We start from the raw sequence: 26,535 nt of genomic DNA, 5'->3' as shown, positions 1-26,535 counted from the left end.
GAGGCAGCTCGGGTCAGAGCTCACACAGCCTGGTGCTGTGCTGCCCACCCAGCATTGGGGGGGCCCCTCAGGGCTCCAGTGGGGGAGGGGCAGAGCCTTGGGCAGAAGGGGTCAGCCTGGGGGCTAGCCTCCCCCAGTGGGTGGATCACACACCCCACATGAGTGAAAGCGCCTACTCTAGGCTTCCGGTTCCTCAGCTGTCACTTTTCTTTGGCAGAAGAGTGCCATTCTGAGTTGCTAACCCTAACCCAGACTCCAACCCTTTGCCCAAACTCCCACCCCACCTTTTCCCATTGCTGCTCTGCCCAGCCTCTTCCTGCCCCATTCCTCCCCCAAGTACACGCCATCCTCGCTGCACCTCCTGCATGCCACTGATCATCGGCGGGCACGAGGTGCTGGGGGGAGAGTGAGGAGCTGATCAGGAGGGCCGCTGGTGGGTGCTGAGCACCCAATTTTTCCCCCCCGTGGGTACTCCAGGCCCAGAGCACCCATGGAGTTGGCATGTGTGGCGGAAACCCATGTCTCCCTCCCACCTCACCAGGATTTTTCCAGGCTGCACAGTTCTTTGCCTACATTGATATTCCCAGCAAGCCAGACTGCCTAAACAGACCTTTCCTAACCTTCTGGCTTGCCCTTGCTTCTCTGGGTCTGCCAGCTTCACCACTCCCGCCTCCCAGAGAGCAACTGCAGGCTACTCACCTCTACAGCCTCCAACACTCCTCCTCCTTCCCAGAGAGTGACTGCAGTCTTTCCCAGCAACCCAGCACTTCTGGTGCCAGTTTCCTGGCTTCTATATGTGCCACCTGTTCCTGCACAGGGTAGCTTTCACTCTATGCATCCGAAGAAGTGAGGTTTTTACTCACGAAAGCTCATGCCCAAATAAATCTGTTAGTCTTTAAGGTGCCACCAGACTCTTTGTTGTTTTTGTAGATACAGACTAACACGGCTACCCCTGATACTTGTTCCTGCACAGGTGAGTTTCTTTTAATTAAAGCTTCTCTTGCAGTCTTAATCTCCTCCCCCCCCCAACCCTTGCCAAGTAATAGGCTAATTGGCCTCTCTGGCTGCCTTAACCCTTTCAGGGCAAGTGTGGGGACAACTCCACACTGCTCTTAGTTCCTAGAGGAACTGTGGTCACCCTCCCACACAGAATTATGTACAGTCCCTAGCCCACAATGATACACATGTAACCCTTCTGCCTGTCAGAGTTGGCAGCAACAAGGGCCGGGTTCAGTATCTAGGGGTTCCATTTCAATAACAGTGCAAAACCGGCTCAAGCCCCCATCCAGTGACCTGGGACAATTACATACCACCCCCCGGGCCCCTCTAGGAGGCAATACTTCCCCTCTCACAAGCACAGAGTCTGAGTGTAGCAAAAACCTTTTAATAAAGGAGGGAAACAATGTGGCATTATGTTGGGGAACCACCACAAACAGGATTCATAACACAAACCATGAGCAAAAGACCCATCCCCAAGTAAGTTTGGCAGTGTCCTTTCCCCCTCAGGGTCTTAAGTCCAGCAACTGCACAGTCACCCCACCCACAGTTTCTGACCTTGGTCAGTGCAGCCCCCAGAGTTCAGAAGTTCCTCTGCAGAGTTTACCTCCCAGCCTGGGTTGAAGTGGGGGGAGGTATGGGGAGCTCTGCTGCAGGTTGACAATTGCCACACCTCTCCATGGGGTTCTGCTGCAGTCTTCACCACTAGTCACTCCTCTCAACTAGCCATCCTACTCACCAACTTGTCTTCAGGCCCCCTCCTTAACAGCTCTCAGCAATCTCTGCTCTTAGAAACTTCAGCTCTCAGTGATTTTAGCTGGTCGTAGGGGAGCCTCAGTGCTGGTACACCATTAGCCCAAAGTAGGTCTAATGCTTAGACCTAGGTATCATTACATGCTGCAAAGCTGAATTCACTAAGACTCTTAATGGAGTCAAAATTAACCCTGTTCTTGCACAGTGGAGATAAGTGATATTTCAGACAGAGCCATCCCACTCCCTATACATGTCTGTTCCTACCCTCTCAATTTACTGTGTCTTGGAACCCAAGTCCCCTGCCTAGCAAGTGTTACTTAGTTGAGGGCGAGTCCCTCCTTCTTAAAATGCCAAGTATAGTTCTACTGTCCTTTATTCACATAACCAGGATAACAACCCTCCATTACTCCTGCCCCAATAACAAAGAGACTGGGGATCCCACAGCAGCCAAAGTGACCATTTGAGCAAGCAGTCCATCATGCTAGGCAGGGCCTATGCAAACAAGATCAGCCCCTGAAATCCTTTTCCACAGCTCACCTCCAGATGTCAGGGGAGAGCTCATTCTGACTGCTTACACCTAAACTAATACAGTAAGATCTCCCAAAGATAGTGGCAGGAAACTGCTATATCTGTCACACTCTAAGAATGAAAGTGCCAACCTTAAAAACAGCTCGAGTTCATTCAGAACATAGCAGCTTGTCTGCTCAGAAAGACAGGCCACTGAAAACACATTAACATGGTGTTCTGCTGTCTTTGCTAAACCTCTCTCCCCTTTGAATCGTTAGATTCAAGGTTTCACTCCTCTTCAAAGCCCACCCCGAGAATGGCCCAAGTTACCTGAGGGACTCTCTCTGTGCGTACAAGACCTCGCATGACATACATGTTCTACTTCACACATACTGAATTTAAATAGAAGTACTTCATTTTGCAGCTACTAGCAGCTGCAGATAGGGGTGTACTATGCCTGCTTGTTACAGTTAAGAGTTTTATAATAACTAATTTTTCCTTCTGATCAATTTCTGCCCAATCAGAGAGTGAAATAAATTTCTGCTTAATGTTGTTCAGAAATTCTCAATATATCTGGAAGAGCCATGCACCTCCTCGTCAGCTGCAACTGACACTATCTTTGAATTCCTCCATACAACATTTCAAACCAACTTTGAAAAATTTCCAGAGCATGTATTGCTTAGGACTGGTCATACACAGTATCTTTCTGGAGGCCTGTGTAATGTTGAAGATTCATATTCCTCCCTGGTTATAGTTGCATCTGTTTCTGCCCAACTATTTCTTTTCCTTAGAGCTTCCCTTTTCTTCCTTCTCCCCTTCCTAACGCATGTTCCACACTTAGATCAAATGTTTTAATTTACCATAATCTGTCATTCTGGGTGCCCTCAATTGAGGATTGAGATCATGGTCAGAGTTGAGTTGATGTTGGCAAACATTTTTTGCTTATGTGTTATTTCATTTCCATAAAAAGATGGATTAAGTGGTGAAAGAATGCTGATTAATGCAGTGAGTAATTTTGTTTATATAGATTTCTTATTAAATATACAACTCTTACTTTAGAAGCCTTTGATATAATAAACTATTAAATTGAAACAGCAGTTAACACACCAGCAGCCTCCTAGTAAAAACAATCCTACTTGATTACAAACCCTTTGTGGGGTAAAAAAAATTCTCTTATGAAGACTGGAAATATTTAACAATAAGAGAATGCAGGTATTTCTCCTCTTAGTTATGCAATACAGGCAGCTTGTTCTTGTAGCCTGCCGCTTTAAGAAACAATAGCTGAGGTACAGAGAAAAGCTGATGCTTTCTGCAGAGCCCCAGCAGGCTGGGGAGAAAGGAGAGGGAGAGTAGTGATGACATCACCATCTTCCCCAGCCAGAAGGCAGGCGCCTTATGCGGGGAGGGAGGATTCAGCCACAGCAGCAGTGACTAGGAACCTGTACCTTGGATAATCCAGGCATAGATAAGCATTTGAAAAAGGATGTTCCTCCAGCTGTAATTACAGGTAACTATTTCATACTGAACAAATGCAATGCTTTCTGGGATCCAATCCATTCTCTTAGCGCTCTGGGCATTTGCTCTGGGGCCCTTTGACAGGAAGGTTTACAGATACTGTATATGGGGTGACATTTTAGAGGAGGATGGGAGGGAGAGGATGATACCTTTTGTTCTTAGTTGCATCTCTTTCTGCAGTTAGCAGTCAGATCACTGTGCAGTTCCTTGGATAATACTTCTCCTGCTGTGGGAAATCCAGAGAGAATGAGCCTTCAGAAGACAGAATGTCCTGACTTTCATTTAGTATAAATGGAGGATGGCCATTACTGTGAAAATTTCACAAGGGCTGATATGATTTGTGGTTTTCTGCTTCAAATGCTTCATGTTGGTGAATAGGTCACCTGGGCTCTAAATTGCCTTCCTGACAATAGACAGGGTGACAGAATGGATTTTATTCATACATTTTGATCAACAAACCTTGTATTTCAGAACATTTGGGGAAAGCATCAAGAACCCTTGTATATCTTATACAAGGTGCTGGGAAATTATATATTTTATATTTGCAATTCAAAGCTTATCTTACACGATAAACAAAAAAAAATGAATGAACTCTGAAGTCTGGGCAAATCTGCTGTTAGACTCATTTGCCTTCATCTCCCGCACTAGAGTGATCGTTTCTCCGCATTTCCATTGCTATATCACGGATAGTAGATTTAATTCTTGGCTGAAACTAGAAGCAAAGGGAAATTTTCAGCCCATGGCACAGAGTTCTAGACTGACATTTTCATGTGAAAATTAAGATTAGTTGCACATTCAGTGCTTTGAAAATTAATCTCAAAGCCTTAGTCCAAGAGAAGTTTCTTTTTCTAATATTTTTTTAAAAAATTCCATTTTGGTTAATGAGGGTACTAAGAGCTTAGGTATATAATGTCCATGCATGCATCCTTCTGACGATTCATGAGCCTGGTTGACAGGACAATGGCTTGGTTCTAAAAGGTAAACACTTATTACATTTGTAACACTAAAAAATTTCCAGTTTAAAAAAAATCTTTAAAATTAAAAGTGAAATGTAACTAAGAGTTATATACTGGTTGCTTTAGATACAGTAACAGTTTTATCCCTCAAACTGTTTAACTCCCAGGGAGATGTTACCTGATTTGCTACGTTAGGGAAGTTTGTAATTTAGCGGAGGGCCCCTGTGCTAGGAAGATGGGTTCTATCCCCTGCGAGGTGGAGCTGAGATGAAACTCTAGGGAAAAGCAATCTTACTATTAGTGTTTAGACTCAACCTCCCAAACCCCATAAGTAAAGTATACTCAAAATGAAAGCTGCTCAATTCAATAATATCTCCTACTTATGCAGAACCTCTCAATCCAAATGATCTCAAAGTGCATTACATATTTTTTGAGTTATATACAGGAATCTCTTCATAGAATCATAGGACTGGAAGGGACATCGAGAGGTCATCTAGTCAGTCCTGCCACGAGTGCTGGGACTGAAGTATTATCTAGACCATCCCTGAAAGGTGTTTATCTAACCTGCTCTTAAAAAATCTCCAATGATAGAGATTCCATAACCTCTCTAGGCAATTTATTCTAGTGCTTAACCACCCTGACAGTTAGGAAGTTTTTCCTAATGTCCAACCTAAACCTACCTTGCTGCAATTTAAGCCCATTGCTTCTTGTCTTATCCTCAGAGGTTAAGAGCAGTAATTTTTCTCCCTCTTCAAGTACATAAAAGGTTGTTATAAGGAAAACTGTTATCATATCCCCTCTGAGTCTTTTCTTTTCCAGACTAAACAAACCCAATTTTTTCAGTCTTCCCTCATAGGTCATGTTTTCTAGACCTTTAATAATTTTTGTTGCTCTTCTCTGGACTTTCTCCAATTTGTCCACATCTTTCCTGAAATGTGTGCCCAGAACTGGACACAATACTCCAGTTGAGGCCTAATCAGCACGGAGTAGAGCAGAAGAATTACTTCTTGTGTCTTGCTTACAACACTCCTGCTAAGACATCTGTAGCAAAGCGAAGACTCACTGGCACAGCGCCTCCTGCTGGTTGTTCTGGGAATTAGCTCTTGTCCAGCCCAGAGCACCCTCTGCTGGCCAGTGTCTTACCTGGTGCTGGCCCCATGTCCCTCCCAGACCCCAGTGCCCCTTTACGTCAGGGTTCTGCCCCAGCAGTACCCCCATACTCTGGGTCTCCCCTTCCAGGGGAACCCCCAACCCTCTATCCCCATCTTGCCTCAGTGACTACTGCCAGTCATCATCTAACCCCTGCTCACTGGGGCAGACTGCAGTCTGTAATGGCCACTCATCATTGGCAAGGGGGTTAGGACCTGATGCCTTTTCCTATCCCCAGGCTGCCCCTCTGCAGCCCCAGTACCTGTCCAAGGCTTTCAGCAAGGCATGCAGCCTGTGGGTTTACCAGGCTGGAGCTCTCCAGCTCCCTTTGCTCTTCCGCAACATTGCTCCACTTCAGGTACCATGTGTCCCCCAGCAGCTTGGCCCTCTTCCTCCAGAGCTGGAGAGAGACTCCCCCAGTGTCTGGCCCACAGCTGGGCCCTGATTGAGCTGGCCACAGCTGTGGCTGCTTCCCCAATCAGCCCAGTTTTTCCCAGCCACAGCCCTCTCCAGGGTCTTAAGCGGCAATTCGGTGGCGGGTCCTTCACTCTCCCTTTCTTCCTCTTCTCACTGAAACCCAAAGAGCTGAAACTGAAGCTGATTGCCAATTACTATGTGAAAAAAATATGATTATGGGCTTTCCTGGGTGGAAGAAGTAAATTCAAACGTTGCTGCAAAAGGTGAATCTCAAAATGAAGTTGAGGAACTGGAAGAGGAGATGTCGAACAGGTGCATTCTGTCATAATCGACACATAGTCCCATCTCAAAAATAAACTTAGATTAATAAACCGTGGTCTATCTATGTTTCTGCTATGATTTTATTTTCTCTGTACTGAAGCTGTATATCACACTGTCAGTTTGTGAGGCAAAAGAGATCCTGGCCTCTGATGAATGTTACTTTTGTCCTGTCTTTTTGTTTTTCTTAATTTAAAATAAAAAGGCCTTTCAAACAGCATGTGAGAGAGAGAGAGAGAGAGAGAGATATCTAAGGAAGGCAGCAGCGTGGGCCTGCTGCCCTAGACTTCACAAAATGCCGGGGCGGAGGAAATTAACAACCTCTTAGCTTTCATGATAACCACAGCAAATAGCTCTACTGCACGTGATCGAACTGGGAACTTGTCCTTCATCACTGGCACTCTAGATTCCTTCCCTCTCACAATATTGGTTCCATGTCATCCATGAACTGTAGTGACCTGCAAGGGCATTATGAGAGGGAAAGGCCCCTAGGGGCCAGTGTGTATCCTATTAGGTTATTAGCACAGAAAGTTCTTGAATCGACCAGCATTCATTTTCTACATTAAAATCTTATGTTCTGTGAAAGGCTGAAGCATTCAATATGCTCCATGACCAGAAATGGGCTAGAACTTCAGCAGCTAAAATCAGGTGACATTTCTCTTTCATAGCAATACTGAATCTCAGCTTTTTTCCTCCCAGGAATATCCACGATGATCCCTTCAGCTGCAGCAACCCCTCCCAGCGACGTGCTTTTCCCCAGCCTGTCTTGTCAGGAATTCTGGAGGTCACAGATCTCAGGCTATTCCGGATCTGTCACTCGCCACATCAGTCATCGTGCCAACAACTTTAAAAGACACCCAAAGAGGAGAAAACACATCCGCCCCTCCCCTCCACCACCCCCAAATACACCATGCCCTATTGATCTGATTGACTTTGGGGATCTCCACCCTCAGAGATCTTTCCTAGAACTGCTGTTTAATGGGTGTATTCTCTTTGGGATCGAGTTCAGCTATGCCATGGAAACAGCCTATGTGACTCCTGTATTGCTTCAGATGGGGCTGCCGGATCAGTTGTATGGAATAGTGTGGTTTATCAGCCCAATACTAGGTAATTTTTTTACGCTAATTTTACCCTCCTGCTTTTCCACTTCACAAGGGATTAGTTTGACACTGAGTTCTTTCTTTTTTTGCTATTTAATTTACTTTACAGGTTTCACACATGTGATGTGGAAGTTGGAACCACTACCCATAATTTTAGAGAACAAAATGGAGAATATACCTCACTGGCCCTGGCGAAGGAGGGCGAGATGTGACCAAAGAGGGATTTCTCATTACTGATTTCTGAGTCTATTTTTTATTTGCAGCCAACATACTTCCAGAATTTTGGCTACTCCATTTGTATATTTAAAAATTAATTTAAAAAAAGTCAAGGAACTAACTTCTATTGACCCAACAGAAAGAGGGGGAGAATATGGAGACTAAACCTCTCTGGGCCTGTCAGCTAGCTGGGTGGGAAGGTGGGGGTAGCTTTGAGTTAAACAAGGCATCCCAGGGATGAAGTAAATCTACTTGAGTCCAGAGTTTTGCTTTCTGTTGGGGTTGTGGCATATTCCTCTGAACAGACATGGGGTGAAAGGTGTATTCTTCTGTAAAGGAAGAATAACAGAAAGTATTATTCCACAACTTGGGTAACATCCTTCTGTCTCTTTGTACTTTTAAAACTGATTACAGAAGAAGAGAAGAAATAATTCCTTTCCTCAGTCACTGAATCCCTACCTGGCCCAGGATAATCCAGGCAACATTCAGATTAAACATTGACTTACTGTTAGCCTCATAAGGAAGTTCCGGATTAAGGCAGTAAAGTTGTTCATACAGAACAGAGCACTTCACGGGATAAAATAATTGCCCATTCATTTTACACTTTTTGTCAAACTCCACTGTTATTTTGAAGTGGATTGAATTGTATTGTGTCAGACTGGTACCAGCTGAGCATTACACAATGTACTACAGTTTACAGCTTCCACTCCAGGAAATTCAAAGAAGTAAATAGTGCAAAAGCCTACGGTCCAGATTTTTTATGGTATTTAGGTCTTGCTGTACTCAGCATTGCAACACTTAACTGATAAGGCGCCTAAATCTCATTTCCAAAGTCATGTAGGCACTTAGGAGCCAAAATTTCAAGTGCCTATGTCCCTTTTGAAAATAAGATTTAGGTTCCTAAATCAATTAGGCATAGCAACACCAAGCACAGCAATGCCTGATACTTTTCAAAATCTGGGCATAGATGACTACTATTGATCGAGAAGGTCACATTCTGCCTTAATGATGCAATTCCTGCCTTTTAAACTTCCCATTATGAAGTCTTGGTGAAACAAAATGGTTACAGAAATGTCCATTACTTATGAGTCATTTTTGTTTCAGGATTCCTGCTGCAGCCTTTGCTGGGGGCCTGGAGTGACAGATGCACATCAAGATTTGGCAGGAGGCGACCCTTCATTCTGGTCCTGGCAATAGGTGTGTTTTTCTTTTTTTAAATATAAAAGCAAAATAACTTTAAATCTCAAAATATGTAAAACAGACAGTGAAAACCTCTTCTCCCAGGTAGTGTTCTCTTGTTCCCCTCTCCTCCCTGTGCAATGCTCTGACCTGGAAAGCCCCATTCCCCTTCCCCTCAACTGTGCAGGGCGGTGAGTGTCACAGCTGGTGAACAAAGCATAGGACTGGGGTCCAAAACCTTGACTTCTAATTCCAGCCCTGACACTTGCCATGTGGCTCTGGTAGACATCAGCACCATCCTGGGCACCAGCAATATTCAGAGCCCAGGAGCCCAGCTCCACCAATATTTGGGGCCGGGTGTCCCCACCTGCCGCCTCCCCTGAGTGTTCCCCGGCCCCCTCTTGCCTTCCCAGAGCCCCTGGAGCAGAGCCTCCCTGTCTCTCCCATGCAGCTCCATGCTGCCTCCCTGCAGCAACTGCTGCCGCAGGGTCCTAATGCCCCCCATTCTCTACTGCCAGGGCCCTCAGACCCTTCCCTTTTCCGGCAAGACCTTCTACCAGCACAGGCTCCCCTCCCCCACCGCCCGCAGTCACTGCTCCTGCCCCACGCTGGGCAAGGGGCAGCCCCATCCCTCACCCCCAATGAGGCTACAGTCAGGGGCAACAGCTGGGGAGGAGGTGCACGCAGTATCCCCCAGCACCCACCACGGGGGAGGCGAGGGAGATTCCTGGACCCGAGAGGGGCCCTAGGAGCACATGCAGTGACAGTGGTGGGGGTGAGTGTCCTGCTGGGGGGGCGGGAAAGGGGGGTTCCTCCCCCAGAGCTTGCTGCTACTGGCAGGGAAAGGGCTGGGGGGAGTCCTCCTCTCTGGCCCCCGTCCCGGAGCAGCCTGCCTGCACCCCAAACTCAAACTCATACCCAGCCCTGCCCCACCCCAGAGCCCACACCCCCAGTCAGAGCTTTCACCCCCACACCGCACCCTCAATCCTCTGCCTGAGCCCTGAGCCCCTCCAGCACCCCAAACACCTTATCCCCAGTCCCAGCCAGAGCCCTCATCCCCCCCACACCCTGACCCTCTGCCCGAGCCCTGAGCCCCTCCCACACCCCAAACACCTCATCTCCAGTCCCAACCAGAGCCCTCATCCCCCTGCACTCCAACCCTCTGCCCCAGCCCTGAGCCTCTCTAACACCCCAAACTCCCCAGCCCCAGACAGAGCCCTCGCCCCCACACTCCTACTCTCGCCCTGAGCCCCTCCCGCACCCAAACCCCTCATCTGCAGCCACAGCCCTCTCCCCACACCCCCTCCCCCTGCACCCCTTCCCTTCCCCAAACTCCCTCCCAGAACCTGCACCCCCTCCCTCCACACCCACTCCCATCCCCAAACTCCCTCCCAGAGCCTGCACCCCAATCCCCTGCCCCTGCCTAGGGCCTGCACCCCAGATCTCCTCCCCCACCCAAACTCCCTCCCAGAGCCTTGGGCAGGTGGGGGGTGGAGTTGGGGCGGGTTCTGGGCACCACCAAAATTTCTACAAACCTGCCATCCCTGCTGGTAGAATCTCTGGCCTTCACTATACCAGTTTCCTTTTCTCCATAAGAGAGGTGCTATGAGCTTTAGCTGGTTAGTGTTTGAAAATGAGGTGTGTGTGCAATGCTGTTTGGGTTGAATTTTACACTTAATCCCATTTGCTGACCTCAGCTTTTAGTTTCCTCAAAAGCAGAAGGGATTTATAGTTGGTCAGAGAAATACATAGACTATTGCCCATATAGCCTTTACCAGAGTGAAAGCCCCAACATGAGGGGGCCAGAGAGGTTCCCTGCTCCAGGGGAGAGTTATGGGGCTCTCTAGAGTTTGCTGGGGCTGACAGATCCAGAGAGGCAGGAGTCTTCTAGTTTGCCTCTGGTTGAGTCTCCCTACTGTTGTGCAGTAGCCCGCAGGAAGGGGAAGCAAAGGGCAGTTAGTGTTTCAAGCAGCATTCCCTCCTATATCTGCTGCACTTGCAGTGGATGGTGCTGTTGAGTGTGGACAGTCTATTCCCTACCATGAAGCTCCTTCTATGTGGAGCTCCCGGAGAGGGGCATCTATAGGGTTTCAAGGAGGGTGGAACGGTGCTACATCTAATCTTTGAGCTATGTGTGTGATTCACAACTCATGTACGCATACTCGCACTGGTTCTCATTGAGCTAGCACAAGCCTTAATAGTAGTGTAACCATGGTAGCATGGGCAACAGCAGCAGAGGCATGGCTTAGCTATACTAAGTACAAACCTGTGGGAAATTGGTGGGTATGTACTCAGTAAAACTAAGCCATGCTGTCACTGCCTGTGCTATTGTGGCTACATTATGATTTATAATTGCAATAGCTTGATGAGAGCTAGTGTGAGTATATGTATGTTACCTGGGAACTACACCTCTAGCTTGTAGTGTTGACAGAGGGCACTCTCCCACTGCCTCTTGTGTGGGCAACTAGAGATGTATAGGCATGGAATCATCCTGTCTGCTCAAAGATCTGGAGAGATCTAGGCCTATGTGAAGGACTGTCAGCAGAAAGGAAATGCTACAAACAAACTATGGAAAGTGCTCATTAAATTTTGAGGTTGGATCTAAGAAGAGCAAATAATTCAGTTAGTTTGGACATTGTCGGGAACAGAGATCCAAAATCTTTCCATAAACCACACAGAACCCCTGGTCTGTGGTGATCTGACTGTGAATGAGGCTACCTGCTGTACTGAGTTTAGTGTAGAATAACAGTTGGAGAGCAGGGAAGGATGGGCCTTCATAATTTTTTCCTCCCGGTTGATCTAATTTAATTCCTTGTTCCTAGGAGCATTATTGGGGCTCTCACTTATGCTGAATGGAAGGGACATTGGCAGCGCCTTAGCTGATACTGTGAATAACCATAAATGGGGGATCATTCTCACAATCTGTGGGGTGGTCCTAATGGACGTTAGTGCAGATTCGGCAGACAATCCCAGTCATGCCTACATGATGGATGTGTGTAGCCCAGTGGATCAAGACAGAGGGCTTAACATCCATGCTTTGTTAGCAGGTATGCGCTTTTATTTATTCTTGCATGGTATATAGCCATTTAGCTATGAGCAGACAAGATTCAATGTAGAATAGCATGGCACAAATGTGTGTATATACCAGGGGTAGGCAACCTATGGCACGCGAGCTGATTTTTCAGTGGCACTCACACTGCCTGGGTCCTGGCCACCCGTCCGGGTGGCTCTGCATTTTAATTTAATTTTAAATGAAGCTTCTTAAATATTTTAAAAAGCTTATTTACTTTACATACAACAATAGTTTAGTTATATATTATAGACTTATAGAAAGAGACCTTCTAAAAAAGTTAGAATGTATTACTGGCACGTGAAACCTTAAATTAGAGTGAATAAATGAAGACTTGGCATACCACTTCTGAAAGGTTGCCAACCCCTGGTATATACCATAGGTCTTTGAACTGTAAAGATACATACAGCTTTGGGTTGGGGAACTGTCTCTTTTCCTCTACTATAAGCATAACTCAATAGGTAACTTCAGTAATTTAAAAAATAAACAGTGTATAAATTATAGTAAGTTTGTGATATTTTGCCCTTTATCAGTTTGGTTTTATTGTCAGAGTTTCACAACAAATGTAAAAATAGAAATAAACTAAATTCTTGAGCAGCTCTTCATGAGACCCCCCCTCAAACAGATGTGGTAGCAATAATATTCACAGAGAGAGGAGATGAGAATACTCAGGCGAACATACCATTTTTATTGGCTTTATTGGAGGAGGCAAATCCTGCTGGGTACCCTAAACCAGCTGACCCTTATTTTCATTGTTAGCTGTCGAACTCTGCAGTCTAGTTTTCCTCTTTCAACAGATTTATAAAACATTCTTCTGCATTGCCCTATATATGTGTGTGATGAAAGAAAGGACATTGGCCTAAGGCTGTCACCACATGAATGGCGCTTGTATAATTTATATATTTTATATAGTGTTTGTTTTAAACAGTGTTGCCACTTCAAATGTGTATCCAGCTCATTATTCAGTAAATTGAGCTAATCTGACTCTGAATACACACAGGGAAAAGCTTCCTATTGAGATGAAGGATCAATTTTAACTTCTCCACTTTTCAGAGGAGAAATGCACTTTAATCTTAGAGCTATTCCATAAGACAGGTAAGCATCACTGTTGTCATTTTACAGGTGGGGACTCTGACACATACAAAGGTTAAGTGACTTGTCCTAAAATGAACTGGCAAATCTGGGACTAGAGCTGGCTTCAAGTTCTTTATATCAGTTACTTGTGCAGCATCAACCCCCTTGTCAAGGCTCCTTCCCCATTCTGAACTTTAGGGTAAAGAAGGGGGCCTACATGAAAACTTCTAAGCTTAACTACCAGCTTAGATCTGGTCCGCTGCCACCACTCCCAATGTGCTAATTCCCTTCCCTGGGTAGCCTTGAGAGACTCTTCACCAATTCCCTGGTGAATACAGATCCAAACCCCTTGGATCTTAAAACAAGGAGAAATTAACCATCCCCCCTCCTTTCTCCCACCAACTCCTGGTGGATCAAGAGCCAACCGCCTTGGATCTAAAAACAAGGAAAAATCAATCAGGTTCTTAAAAAGAAGTCTTTTAATTAAAAGAAAAAGGTAAAAATCATCTCTGTAAAATCAGGATGGAAAATAACTTTACAGGGTAATCAAACTTAAAGAGCCCAGAGGACCCCCCTCTAGCCTTAGGTTCAAAGTTACAGCAAACAGAGATAAACACCCTATCAAAAGGTACATTTACAAGTTGAGAAAACAAAGATAAAACTAACACGTCTTGCCTGGTTGTACTTACAAGTTTGAAATATGAGAGACTTGTTCAGAAAGATTTGGAGAGCCTGGATTGATGTCTGGTCCCTCTTAGTCCCAAGAGCGAACTCCCACCAAAACAAAGAGCCCAAACAAAAGCCTTCCCCCCACCAAGATTTGAAAGTATCTTGTCCCCTTATAGGTCCTTTGGGTCAGGTGTCAGCCAGGTTACCTGAGCTTCTTAACCCTTTACAGGTAAAAGGATTTTTGGAGTCTCTGGCCAGGAGGGATTTTATAGTATTGTACACAGGAGGGCTGTTGTCCTTCCCTTTATAGTCCTTCCCCTCTCTGTGTCATCATTAATGTGCTTTTGGTGCAGGCTATTGTATTGTTTAGTATTGTATTTAAGAGAGAGAAATCTTTAAAGTGATTAACTAGGAATTGGGAATGTAGCTCAGAACTCATGATTCAAATGTTGCTGTGTTTCATTGCCTTTTTTCTTTAGGGATTGGCTGGGGAAGGTAATCTTAATCTATTTTCCCCACCAGGTCTTGGAGGTGGCTTTGGTTATGTTGTTGGAGGAATAAATTGGGATAAAACCAGTTTTGGAAGAGCTGTGGGAGGGCAGCTCCGTGTCATCTATGTCTTCACAGCAATAATATTGACTATCACTACTGTCTTGACTCTAATTAGCATTCCAGAAAGACCACTGCAGTCTTTTAGCAAGAAGAAAAAAGTGATGAAGAGTCCAAGTCTTCCTCTTCCTCCTTCTCCACCTCTTTTGTTTGAGGAAGGTGTAAATGAAAATCTCAGTTTTACAAGTCCAATTTCCCCTCTGAGCCCACTCACACCTAAATATGGCAGTTTTAACAGCAGAGACAACTCCTTGACAGGAATTAATGAATTTGCATCATCATTTGGGACCTCAAATATTGACAGCGTACTCATAGACTGCTTCACAGGAGGGTATGATGGCTATTTAGCAATCCCAGCTAGCTTGCCGAGACAGGCAATCAGTGTCAGCTTTCCCAGGGTGCCAGAGGGCTTTTACTGTCAAGAAAATGGAATCCTGGACCAAGGGGAGAATTCTGTAAATCCAGGGCCAGATGGAGATGCACTAAGGGTGGGTTCACTGGATGCAATAAAGCCACGATCAATAGGGATTCTGAAAAGGCCTCAGACCTTGGCCATTCCAGATGTTGTCACAGGATATTGTCCAGAAAGTAGCAGGAGAAGAAACGTAACCTTCAGCCAACAGGTAAGGGGAGAAAATATCTCCAGAAACAATGTCATGACCATGTAATTTGAACATTCATTTAGTCTTGTTAGATAGTTTTACCTTTTATTTTAAAATGCCTAAATATATACTTTTATCATAATGACTGACTTTTTTTGTTTGTCTATGCACACTTGTGATTAGGGGCTCTTTGTAACAGCTTGTTTATGAAAGCTATGATGGGAATACAATATAAGAACTCATAATATGAGTCTATTAATAAGAGGGAGAGGATTTCGGGAACAAAAATTAGTAAGAGATTGCAGGAAATTATTTATGATTTGGACTCTCTACCAGGGAATAATGTGGGCCTTTTCCCACCCCTCAGACAACATAACACAAGGTGCAGAGGCAAATTATCTGCATCAGCATTTCTGAGGTTAATAATGTTAGCCACAATTGTTTCACAGCCCATGAAATGATAATCAAAGTAATGGTGGGTGGGGGTGCGTTTTGCTGTGAGCATCCCCTCATGAAGATTACTACCCATGTTCTCATCAGGAAAAATGAGATTTTCCAGCTCCTGGGAAAAGGCTGGTCCCAAACCTAGTGGTTTCCTGGGAATCTGCAGGAGGCCAGGGACCTCTATGCCGGTACATAACGGGAGCAGAAATGAGGCAACTGTCCCGTTATGTATGTTTATTTTGCTGTCTTTTTACCCATTTATACATTTTGTGTTTTGAAACATGTTTAACATAAATATTTTTTGCCATCATATTTCTGTTTTCAGGCTTGTGAATGAGCTCATTTTGTATAGGGAACACATTCGGCAGCCCTTTGTAAACATGAGCCAACCTCAGCCAAAGATAGCCTGATATTAGCAGGTGCAACACCCATGTAAATCTTTTAGCAAAATTCAGGAGTGAAATAAATGGTAGTGTAAATTACATGCTAGATGTAAGTTGGTCTTAAAAGGTGCAGGAGGGAATAGGAAGTACTTTAACATGCACCAACTAGACATTCAGTAGCTGTGCAAAATGAGTGTAATTTACCACTATGAGTAAAATCCTAGCTTCCCTGACTTCAGTGGGGCCAGGATTTCACCCCATGTGTGTATGGAATAGTAGGAAAAGCAACTAACATACGTGTGTAAATTAAAGGAGGTCCTTTTGTCTGCACCACCCCTAGTATTCCTGCGGCCCAAATGTACCCCTGTTATGAGTACAGCTCCTATTCACTTCAATTGGATTCATGTCCACTTATGCCAGTACTAAATTTGGTTCCCAAAGAAATCCAGAAGAGTGAAAGATACTTGTTTCAAATCCACTGAAATCCAGAACAATGCACAGAACACTACTTTGCATTTTATGATTAACTTATTTACTCCATTGCTTGCATCCCCACTGAATCTAGACTCATCTTTATTCTCAATGTTTACTTTTTATGGCAACACTCTCAGTGACCTCAAAGAAATGTAATATAACACAGCTTTGTTTTTATATTGTTTTCTGATTTGGAGTTCTTATGGTGCAGGTTGCTATTATTTTGCTGAATGGTGTGAAGTATGAGAGTGAGTTGAATGGATCAGGTGAGATGTCTGAGCAATCACTTTCCATGAAACTTCTTTGTTCAACCATCTGCCACATGCCCAAGACTCTGCGTAACCTCTGCATCAACCACTTCCTAGGTAAACCTGCACAGTGTCATGTTGTTTTCACCATGAAAGTAATCCTATTTTCCTTCAGAAGAAAATGGTTTAAGAATCAGTTTAGATTAATATTTTAAAGTGTTTGATCTATTGTGGTTGTCCCTTGCTTAGGACTACTGACTAACTGGGTCTTAATTTTCTCCACGGAGGTGACTGATAGTATTCCAAACTCCAGAAAGTCTCTTCTGTTTCTTCTATAACTAGATTATTTTCTGCCATAAATAAAGAATACATATTTATTTTTATCAAGAAAATAATTCCTTGTTTATATCGGCACTAAGGAAACCTACCTCTGATTAGGTTGAGTATATGTAATGGGACACACAAGAAACTGAATTAGGAGCAGAATTTATAAATTGAAAATTCTATCATTAAAAATTATTTTACAAATCAGCCTCCTTTGACGTTGTCCTCTGGTACTGGACTTCTTACTGAATGAGTGTTTATCTGCTAAGAGGATGAAACTCACTGTGCAGTAAACTGGCGTGTTAATCTTCAGAGCTCCAGTGTGCTATCCACTACCTGTCCGTTCCCTAGGGAACTCTTCATGTGGACTCTGCGCACAGACTGTTAATGTGCAGTATGCTGGACCTCTGTAGATTTATACCTTAGCTTACCACACAGTGTGTGTTCATTTAGACATGCTGTAAGGATAATGATGGGTGATATTTTCTTTTATTTGTGCCAGGGACACTCTCATGTGAGTCAACACAGGGTTCAACTCTTTTTCTACTCCTGTTCCATGTGTACATGAGGCTCCCTAAGAAAGATTGTAAGAGACATGGGTTGTGGTGTTTTCAGTATTCTGATGGCAATCAGCTCTACACCTCCATCACCTTCCATCTATTAATGCAGTGGCCAAGTGACTGTCGAAGGCTTGATGGGTCAGGCTCAGTTTAGAGAAGACTGAGTTAATATTAATAAGTTGGCAGAAGGAACCAGATTAACTATTGTATCAGCATCCTTGAGTGAGGGAGTACAGCCACTATTTGCAACATGCATTCGCTGCTACGGAATTTTATTGAACCAGAGGATGCTGCTGGAGTCCCAGGTAGTCGCCATAACTAAAAGCACTTTTCCCATCTGATTTTGAAAAGATCAGTGCAGCCATTTCTCTCAGACCTTGCTACACTAGTCAATGTCTTTGTCATCGCAAGACTAGACCACTATGATGTGCTCTGTGAAAGCTACATCTTGAATCCATTCAGAAACTGAAGCTAGTTCAGAATTCTGTAACCCATTTGCAGTTTCTCTTGCTCTGATCAATGCTCTGACCAGTGCAGTCTGCCTTTGGTGATTCCAGGTGGTGTTCAAGGGGTAGGTTTTAACCTTTAAAATGCTGACTGACTTTGATGCAGATTACAGTACAGTATAGAGAGACAGTGTCTCAGGTAACTCCCATGATGATAAGGGCAACCTGTGGTGTATATTATAGACTGTTACACAGTTTGTTTACTGCTGGGACTTCTAAAATATGGAAGAGCATCCAGAGCTTGGAGTGGGAGCTTAAAGATGCCATTCAAATTTAAATAAATAAATATTGCTTCTGGCTTCTTCTAGGTTGGCTCTCGTTTGAGGGAATGTTGCTGTTCTACACAGACTTCATGGGAGAAGTGGTGTTTCAAGGCAATCCTAAAGCCCCTCACAACTCTGATGAATATCAAAAATACAATGCTGGGGTCACCATGGGCTGTTGGGGAATGTGTATCTATGCATTCAGTGCTGCATTCTATTCAGGTACTAAGCAGAGCTTTTTCCCATACTGCTGAGAAAAGAACAAATTGCCTCTGAAAAGCTGCTTCTGCAGTATAGAATGTTGTTTTGGACTTGGCATTTATATTGCAGATTAGTGTGCTACTTGAAGGTTTTTCTGCCCTAAAATCTTTTTTTTTTTAATTAGCAGTTCTTGTCTGTCTATATACTATTTCTGTTAGTTAATACTTGTTAGCATTGACAGCACAGACATCCAACAGTCTAGTCACAATAAAAAAGTTGTCATTGTATAGCACTGTTCATAAAGTAAACCACAGCTTCACAAGACTCTTGTGAGGTAGGTGAACTGAGGTATGGGGGAGTTGCACACTTCGTAGCTTGTGTAAGCTGAGCATTTTGTACGCACCAAGGGTTCCTTGCCTCCCTCAATTTTCCCACATAAGCTCCCTGTATGCTACCATCCCACCTGCCTCTATTGCAGAGACTTCCTGTAACTCCCCTGCAGCTGCTAAGGATTCTGTGTGCCCTGCATTCACACACCCACACACCCTATATACAGGGAGAATTCATCCTTCCACCCATATGCACAGGGACACAGTCCCACATGCAAAGTGGGAAATGTGGCTATGAAATTACTGCATTGTGTGTACACAACTGATTGAAAAACTGTACTCAGAATAGTTATCAATTGTTTCCTGCCAAACTGGGAGGACATTAATCGTGGGGTTCCACAGAGGTCTGTCCTAGGTCCAGTACTATTCAATATTTTCATTAATGACTTAGATAATGAAGTGGAGAGTATACTTATCAAGGTGACATCAAGCTGGGAGGAGTTGCAAACAATTTGGAGGACAAGATTAAAATTCAAAATGACCATGACAAATTGGGGAACTGGTCTGAAATGAACAAGATTAAAAACAAGTGCAAACTACTGCACTTAGGAAAGAAATATCAAATGCACAAATATAAAATTGGGAATAACCGTCTAGGCAGCAGTGCTGCAGAAAAGGACCTAGGAGTTATAGTAGGTCACAAGTTTAATATAAGCCAACAGTGTGGTGCAGTTGTGAAATAGGCTAATATAATTGTGGGGTGCATTAAGAGAAGTACCTTATGTAAGACTGAGGGGGAACCTAATAATAGTTTTCAAATATGTAAAGAGGATGGTGGTCAATTGTTCTCAATGTCCATTGAAGGTAGAGCAAGAAATGCAATCAGTTAAATCTGCAGCAAGGGAGATTTAGAGTAGATATTAGTAAAACCTTTTTAACTACAAAGGATAGTTAAGTACTGGAATACGTTATTAAGGAAGGTGTGGAATTCCCATCATTAGAGGTTTTTAAGGACATGTTAGACAAACACCTCTCAGAGATGGTGTAGGTATGCTTGGTTCTGCCTCAGCACAGGGAGGTGGACTAGATGACTGCTTGTGGTCCCTTCCAGCCCTCCATTTATACAATTCTATCCATTGGTAGGATAGACAGAGATGAGTTAGCACTACTGTTATGCTGGAAGACATTAATGGGTACCATCAATCAGTTGTTTGATCTAAAACAATTGCTGGGGGGCTTAAAATTATGGCTGTACTAAAGAGCTGGCAGGGCTTCATGTGGCCCCTATTTCCCTCCTTTCAGCTTCCTGATTTCCCCAAAAAGCAATAGTGTTCTGGCCATTGATGCCTTGAATGTTTCCTGAAATTGAATAGCTGTAGCATTCAAAGGTTACTGTGCTACAGACAGACAGACACAAATAGAAATGGTATCAGGTTGAGTGTAATGCTTTTGCAAGCTCAGGCAACCATAGTGCAATTCCTTCACTCACCACTAACAGGCAGTCTCTTCTGGGTAGAATTCTGTTTTTTGGCAAATAGTAACACTGCACAAGTTATGCATACACACTGAGAAGAAAACATACAGTACCCCTAAAATATATTCATTTTTTTCCACATGACAACTTATTTTGTTCTAGAAGTGCAGTCCTTCAAGAAATGTGCAGTTCCAAACCCCTAAGACTACAAAAGAAGAATTTATAAATTTGTAAAGATTTGCCACTTCTGCATTACCACAGATATACAAGCAAGCAGGAATATAGACTGGTTTCTTTTAATACACTCATGTTTATTATCCTCTTGTCTTGAGTCTAAAAGCCACATATTACATGTTCTCAATTCACCCATGAGAACACATGCTTTTAGGGTAAGATCTAGTACTAATATGGTGTCTTACATGTGCAAAGTGCTTTACATTATTGCAAGACTTGGCAATACTGGCAGATCAGCAGGCTTGAATCAGCCAAGACGATTAATTTTCATACTGTCCATACGTGGGAGGCAGTGTGATCTAGCGATTTTGCACAGAACTGGAAGACAGGCAACTCTGTATTCCAATCCTGGTTCTGCTGCTAATTGACTCTGTAATCTTTAGGCACATCATTTAATCTTGGTGTGTCTCAGTAACCCCTCTGTAAAATGGAGGTAATTATGCTTTCCTACCTAAGACTGTTAGTGAATGATCTTTCATATTTCCTATGGGATATGCTGGATATCCTTTTCTCACAATCAGTAGTATGTTACACCACATGTAATATCATTTAAGTCAATGGGACTATTTGGTGTAGGCTACTAATTGATATGAGTCACAGGGCACAGCTCTCTCACCACTCTTGACACAGTACTATGTCACAGTTTCCTTTCCTGTGCCCAGAGCTATTCAGCCATTGCACAATAGGCGATTCAGTTAATGTTTCCCCTCTTGGGGTTTGCTATGTTTAGCCCAAACCAACCTTTTTACTGGCCCACCCACAGCACAATCAGTCCTTCCCTAGCTAGCCGGGTTTCACAAATCAGTCCATCTGCCCATCCCAAGGCTCCCACTGTCCTTCTAGCCCTCAGAAAATCTCCCAGCATTTCCTGTTCTTTCTAGGGTTCTCTCACAGACTTCCCACATGGCTATGGGGAGAACGCCCCTCCAGATCATATCCTGACTTTGAATCTCACCTAAACTAAGACTAGGCAACCCCTCCTTTTTAAAAAGCAGGTGAACTTCAATCTGTATTCATCTGATCATAGGCCTGTGATCGCACCTTGTTTACATGCTTCCTATGGTCTAGATTTCATCTACCATTTCTGTCCCAGGCATCAGGGGAAAACCAGACACAGGTGGAGCTGTGTCCATACTCCCTTAAAGGGGCCTTCCCACCCTGTGACATTGAGTAAGGGTAATCTAGCCCTATAAATTACTTACCATGTGAAATATGTATTCTTTTTGGTTACTCACATGCTTGGAAAGCCAAGCACACTTTGGGACAGCTTTCCTATATGCGCAGTCCCATTAAATAAGAGAATTGATCTGTATATCACTTATTACAAGTAGAAATAGTCCAACATAGCACATTTCAAATTAAGTGCTATTCATGATACTAATTCCTCTCAAATAATCTCTTAAAGCCCAATTCTGCCAACCTTTTTCAAACTGAGGAGTGATAGCACCTAACCCCACAAGAAGTGCCACTGATTACAACAGGACTACTTGCAAAGTAAGGCATTACTCAGCATGAAGAAAGATGGTGGAATCTGGCCCTTATTTATCAATCATTTCTCCACTAAAGATCTTACATTTCAGTCATAGTCCTGTTAAAGTTGTATCCATAAACCACAGATTAATAATAAACAGGATTCAGAAAACATGGGGATATACACCTTAAAAGCCTTAATGTGGGTAAAGGAAAGATAGACAGGCCATTCTTCAGTTCATAATTACCTTCTTAACATGCTCTGTGTGAAAGGTCTTATTCTGCGTGACTTGAAAAGCTGACCGTACCAGGAGCTGATCACTCCAGCCTTATACAGTATCACATATGCTAACTTTACAAGTATTTGCATTAAAGTAGACTTCAAAACAATTGGCAAAAATAAAAATTATGACATCAGATTAAGAAAAAGAAATATAATATCTCACAAGTTTCCTTTATTGTTTGTGGAAAGTTATTTTCCATAATTAAATAAACCAATAATTCTAATGCTTTGAGAAGGTTAAAGACCAGGGCAACTGGGATGTAATCACAACAGAAGGTTAAAAAAATAAACAGCATCTGTTTATATATTTCTGTGCAATTTATTTTCTTAAATTCTATTTTACAGCCGCACTAGAAAAGCTGGAAGAATACTTCAGTATTCGCACCCTGTATTTCATTGCATATCTTGCTTTTGGACTTGGTACAGGCCTGGCTACACTCTCCAGAAATATCTATGTGATTTTATCTCTATGCATAACTTATGGTATTCTGTTTTCAACACTCTGCACACTCCCTTATTCTCTGTTGTGTGATTACTACCAGAGTAAAAAGGTACGTTTCCTACTACTACATGTTTTTAAATCATAATGTGCAGAAGTTTCTACAGTACCCACAGCTAAGACAACCTTCTGCCAAGACAGATCATGTTAAACTAGAAATTTTCACTCCTTTTCTTTTTCTGCTGCACATACAATCAGTTAGAATTAACTTGTTTTAAAAATCTCTTTCTACTATGTGGCCAGCCATGGGTAGAAAGGGAACTGAATCTTCTTCATCTCTATTGATTTTCCTTTGCCCTTCCCCCCTTCCCAGCCTCTTTATGCTTACTTCTTTTTCCTTCTCCCTTTCCCTCTGCTGCATATTGCTGAGAAGCTGAAGATTTATTTTAAGTTATTTTTTCATAGCTCAGTCTGTGCTGGCCTGGACACTATTAATGCTCCTTTACTGGTGTTTGGCAGAATCTGATCAGGAAGCATAAGAACATAAGAACAGCCATACTGGGTCAGACCAATGGTCCATCTAGCCCAGTGTCCTGTCTTCCGACAGTGGCCGACGCCAGAGGGAATGAACAGAACAGGGCAATCATTGAGTGATCCGTCCCGTTGTCCAGTCCCAGTTTCTGTCAGTCAGAGAATTTGGGACACCAAGCATGGGGTTGCATCCATGACCATCTTGGCTAGCAACCGTTGAGGATCTATCCTCCATGAACTTATCTAATACTTTTTTTTAACTCAGTTATACTTTTGGCCTTCAGAACATTGCTTGGCATGGAGTTCCACAGGTTGTTGATTTGTTGTGTGAAGTACTTCCTTATGTTTGTTTTAAACCTGCTGCCTATTAATTTCATTGGGTAACCCTGGTTCTTGTGTTATGTGAAGGGGTAAATAACACTTCCTTATTCATTTTCTCACCACTTATGATTTTATAGACCTCTATCATATCCCTGCCTTAGTTGTCTCTTTTCTATGCTGAACAGTCCCAGACTTATTTAATCTCTCCTCTTATGAAAGCTGTTCTATACCCCTAATAATTTTGGTTGCCCTTCTCAATACTTTTTCCAGTTATAATACATCTTTTTTGGGATGGGGCAACCAGAACTGCACACAGTATTCAAGGTGTGGGCGTACCATGGACTTATATAGTGGCATTAAGATATTTTCTGTCTGATTAGTTAGCCCTTTCCTAACGGTTCCTAATATTGTTAGATTTTTTGACTGCCACTGCACATTGAGCAGATGTTTTCAAAGAACTATCCATGATGACTTCAAGATCGCCCTCGAGTAGTAACGGCTAATTTAGATCCCATCATTTTGTATGTATAGTTGGGATTATTTTTCTAATATGCATTCATTAGTTATCAACATTGAATTTCCAAAGCCACACTGAGCACAACAGAATGGATGAGCTAGAAATACTACAAGCAGTCAAAAGTGAGGGTGGGATCAAAAAAGATACATATGCACCTAGATCCTGTTTTTCGGTGCCTGAGTCCCCTTTTTAGAATCATAGAATATCAGGGTTGCAAGAGACCTCAGGAGGTATCTAGTCCAACCCCCTGCTCAAAGCAGAAGCAATTCCAACTAAATCATCCCAGCCAAGGCTTTGTCAAGCCAGGCCTTAAAAACCTCTAAGGATGGAGATTCCACCACAATTTAGGCACAATTGCGATTCACAACCTCCTATCCACTGCCGCCTAACTTTGTAGGTACCTAAACTTGCTCTTTACTAAACTTTACCGTTAACAATTTGCGTATTTTGCTCTGGTTTGCTAAACTACTCTCTCTCTTTCTCCTATGGTTTTCTTTCCCTTTGAACAGTTCGCAGGCTCGACTATCGATGGTACCAAGCGGGGGATGGGCGTGGATCTCTCTCTCCTGAGCTGCCAGTATTTCCTAGCTCAGCTTCTCGTTTCCATCGTGATGGGACCCATCACTTCCATGGTGGGCAGCGCTAACGGGGTGATGTATTTTGCCAGCCTCGTGTCTTTCATTGGCTGTTTGTTTTCCTCCCTGTGTGTCATATACGAGATCCCAGCCAACGAGGAGCTGGCGGAGGAGCAGCAGCCGTTGGTGCGGAGCGCGTGAAGGGCAGGATCGGCCGGCGGCGAGGGGCCCGGGGGCCGGGGAAGCGGCACTAATCGTACGAGACACGTTACAATAAAAGCAACTCAGATGAACGGTGCTTGTGCCTCCGTATCCCTCCGGGCGGCAGGTGCCGCGGTCCCTCCGGGGCGCTGCGCAGGCGGGCGGGGGAGGCGGAGCGGGGCTGTCCTGGAGGCCGCCCGGTATCAGGGGAGAGGGGGAACCCCCCCATTTCGGCCACGTCGGACCCAACTGATTAGCACCGCCTATTATTCGCTGGTAGCCAATAGACTCCGAGTATCAGAGGGGTAGCCGTGTTAGTCTAAATCTGTAAAAAGCAACAGAGGGTCCTGTGGCACCTTTGAGACTAACAGAAGTATTGGGAGTATAAGCTTTTGTGGGTAAGAACCTCACTTCTTCAGATGCAAGACTCCAAGAGTGTTGTGACGTCACCTCTGATTGGTTCCTGAGATTGCGAGCCCTCCCTCAAAGGGGGCGGGGCGCCGCACTTACTCTGTCTCTCCGCCCCCCTCCTGTTGTCCTGTTCGGCAGCGCCCGCCCCCGGCCCCGCCCCTCGTGTCCGGGCTCCTCTCGTAGCGCTTCGCAGGCGCCGGTGTCGAGTGAGTCTGCGGGAGCCCGGAGAATGGGGCTGAGCTCCCGACGCTGCCCGGCCCAAACCGCCGCTGGGTCCCTCCACCGGCTGCGGGCATGTGGCCCCGGGGCGGGGGTCTTCAGAATTCATACCATGAACACAGGAGCTTTGGTCCTCCAAGGATATGGGGGATCGCAACAGAAAACCTGCTGTCTTTTCAGAGAACATATGTTTCAGTGCAAACTACTTGGTTGTTACCTAGAAGTTTTTCAGCTGGTTTGTGACGTGCTCCAACCAATCCAGTGTTTGAGTCTCTCCGTGTTCAAACCAACAATGAAAAATTGCGGCTGTTTGGGAGTGGGTCATAGCAGCCCACTTGCTCTAAATACTTGCTGTCCCCTGTTCGTTTGTTCTATGCAGCCACTATACAAAAGTAGGGTTTGTGGCACAGCCACCAAAGGCAAGCCAGATAGCTTCATGCCCTCCGTGATCATTGTTCATGAGCAGATGTGCTGAAGGAAAGAGCACATACCGTCCTGTCATAATAGTTTTCAGATGTGCTTAGAAGTCTAGCCAAATACTCCAAAGGCATCAGGGAAAGGTTTTGGTTTCACTTAATAAAACTGCAGTAACCTGCTCTTACACAGCAACAATAGATGATTCTTTATGATGGAATCGAAGTCTGTACTCTGCCATGACATGGCTGTAAGACCTTCTCAATGTATTTACATTATTTAAGTCGGTTTTGCTCTACCATCATTAAGGGTCTTCAGTAAAGAAGGCTACGCATTCTGCGCTAGCTGTGATTGAGGGATGCAGAAACTAGGGGTTTGTTAGTGCAACGTGGTGTATGTGCAACACTTAACCAGCCCTGTCTGCACTTACCGAGGTGTACCATGGTATCCTCTATCAGCACCTGAAGGAGGCAAAAGACCATCAATAAATCCCCTGCTACTCCCAGCAACAGAGCAAGGGGCCACCCCATTGCAACAAGTCCCGAAATACTGCATGGAGTAGGCCCTGGAGGGGGCTGGGATTG

General features: G+C 44.2%; 1 protein-coding gene across 10 annotated transcripts in view; it reads left to right on the top strand.

The window, feature by feature from the left end:
• The window catches only part of SLC45A1 (solute carrier family 45 member 1), a 139,877-nt gene extending 113,728 nt beyond the window's left edge, over positions 1 to 26,149 (top strand). For 8 of the 10 annotated variants that reach the window (XM_034753203.1, XM_034753195.1, XM_034753198.1 and 5 more), the window contains 8 exons: positions 7,311 to 7,718; positions 9,032 to 9,124; positions 11,929 to 12,153; positions 14,442 to 15,151; positions 16,643 to 16,796; positions 18,378 to 18,554; positions 22,669 to 22,874; positions 24,641 to 26,149. In XM_034753203.1, the coding sequence (XP_034609094.1) occupies positions 7,322 to 7,718; positions 9,032 to 9,124; positions 11,929 to 12,153; positions 14,442 to 15,151; positions 16,643 to 16,796; positions 18,378 to 18,554; positions 22,669 to 22,874; positions 24,641 to 24,907 (2,229 nt within the window). In that variant the 5' untranslated portion in view covers positions 7,311 to 7,321 and the 3' untranslated portion in view covers positions 24,908 to 26,149. Of the gene's footprint in view, positions 1 to 3,625; positions 3,764 to 7,310; positions 7,719 to 9,031; positions 9,125 to 11,928; positions 12,154 to 14,441; positions 15,152 to 16,642; positions 16,797 to 18,377; positions 18,555 to 22,668; positions 22,875 to 24,640 lie in introns of those variants that run through there. The other 2 variants (XM_034753202.1, XM_034753205.1) reach the window with 2 other exon arrangements.
• Positions 26,150 to 26,535: the final 386 nt, after the last annotated feature.

Source organism: Trachemys scripta, chromosome 19 (assembly GCF_013100865.1).
Source record: "Trachemys scripta elegans isolate TJP31775 chromosome 19, CAS_Tse_1.0, whole genome shotgun sequence".
Taxonomy (NCBI): domain Eukaryota; kingdom Metazoa; phylum Chordata; order Testudines; family Emydidae; genus Trachemys; species Trachemys scripta.
This window is presented reverse-complemented; position numbering and strand designations above follow the sequence as displayed.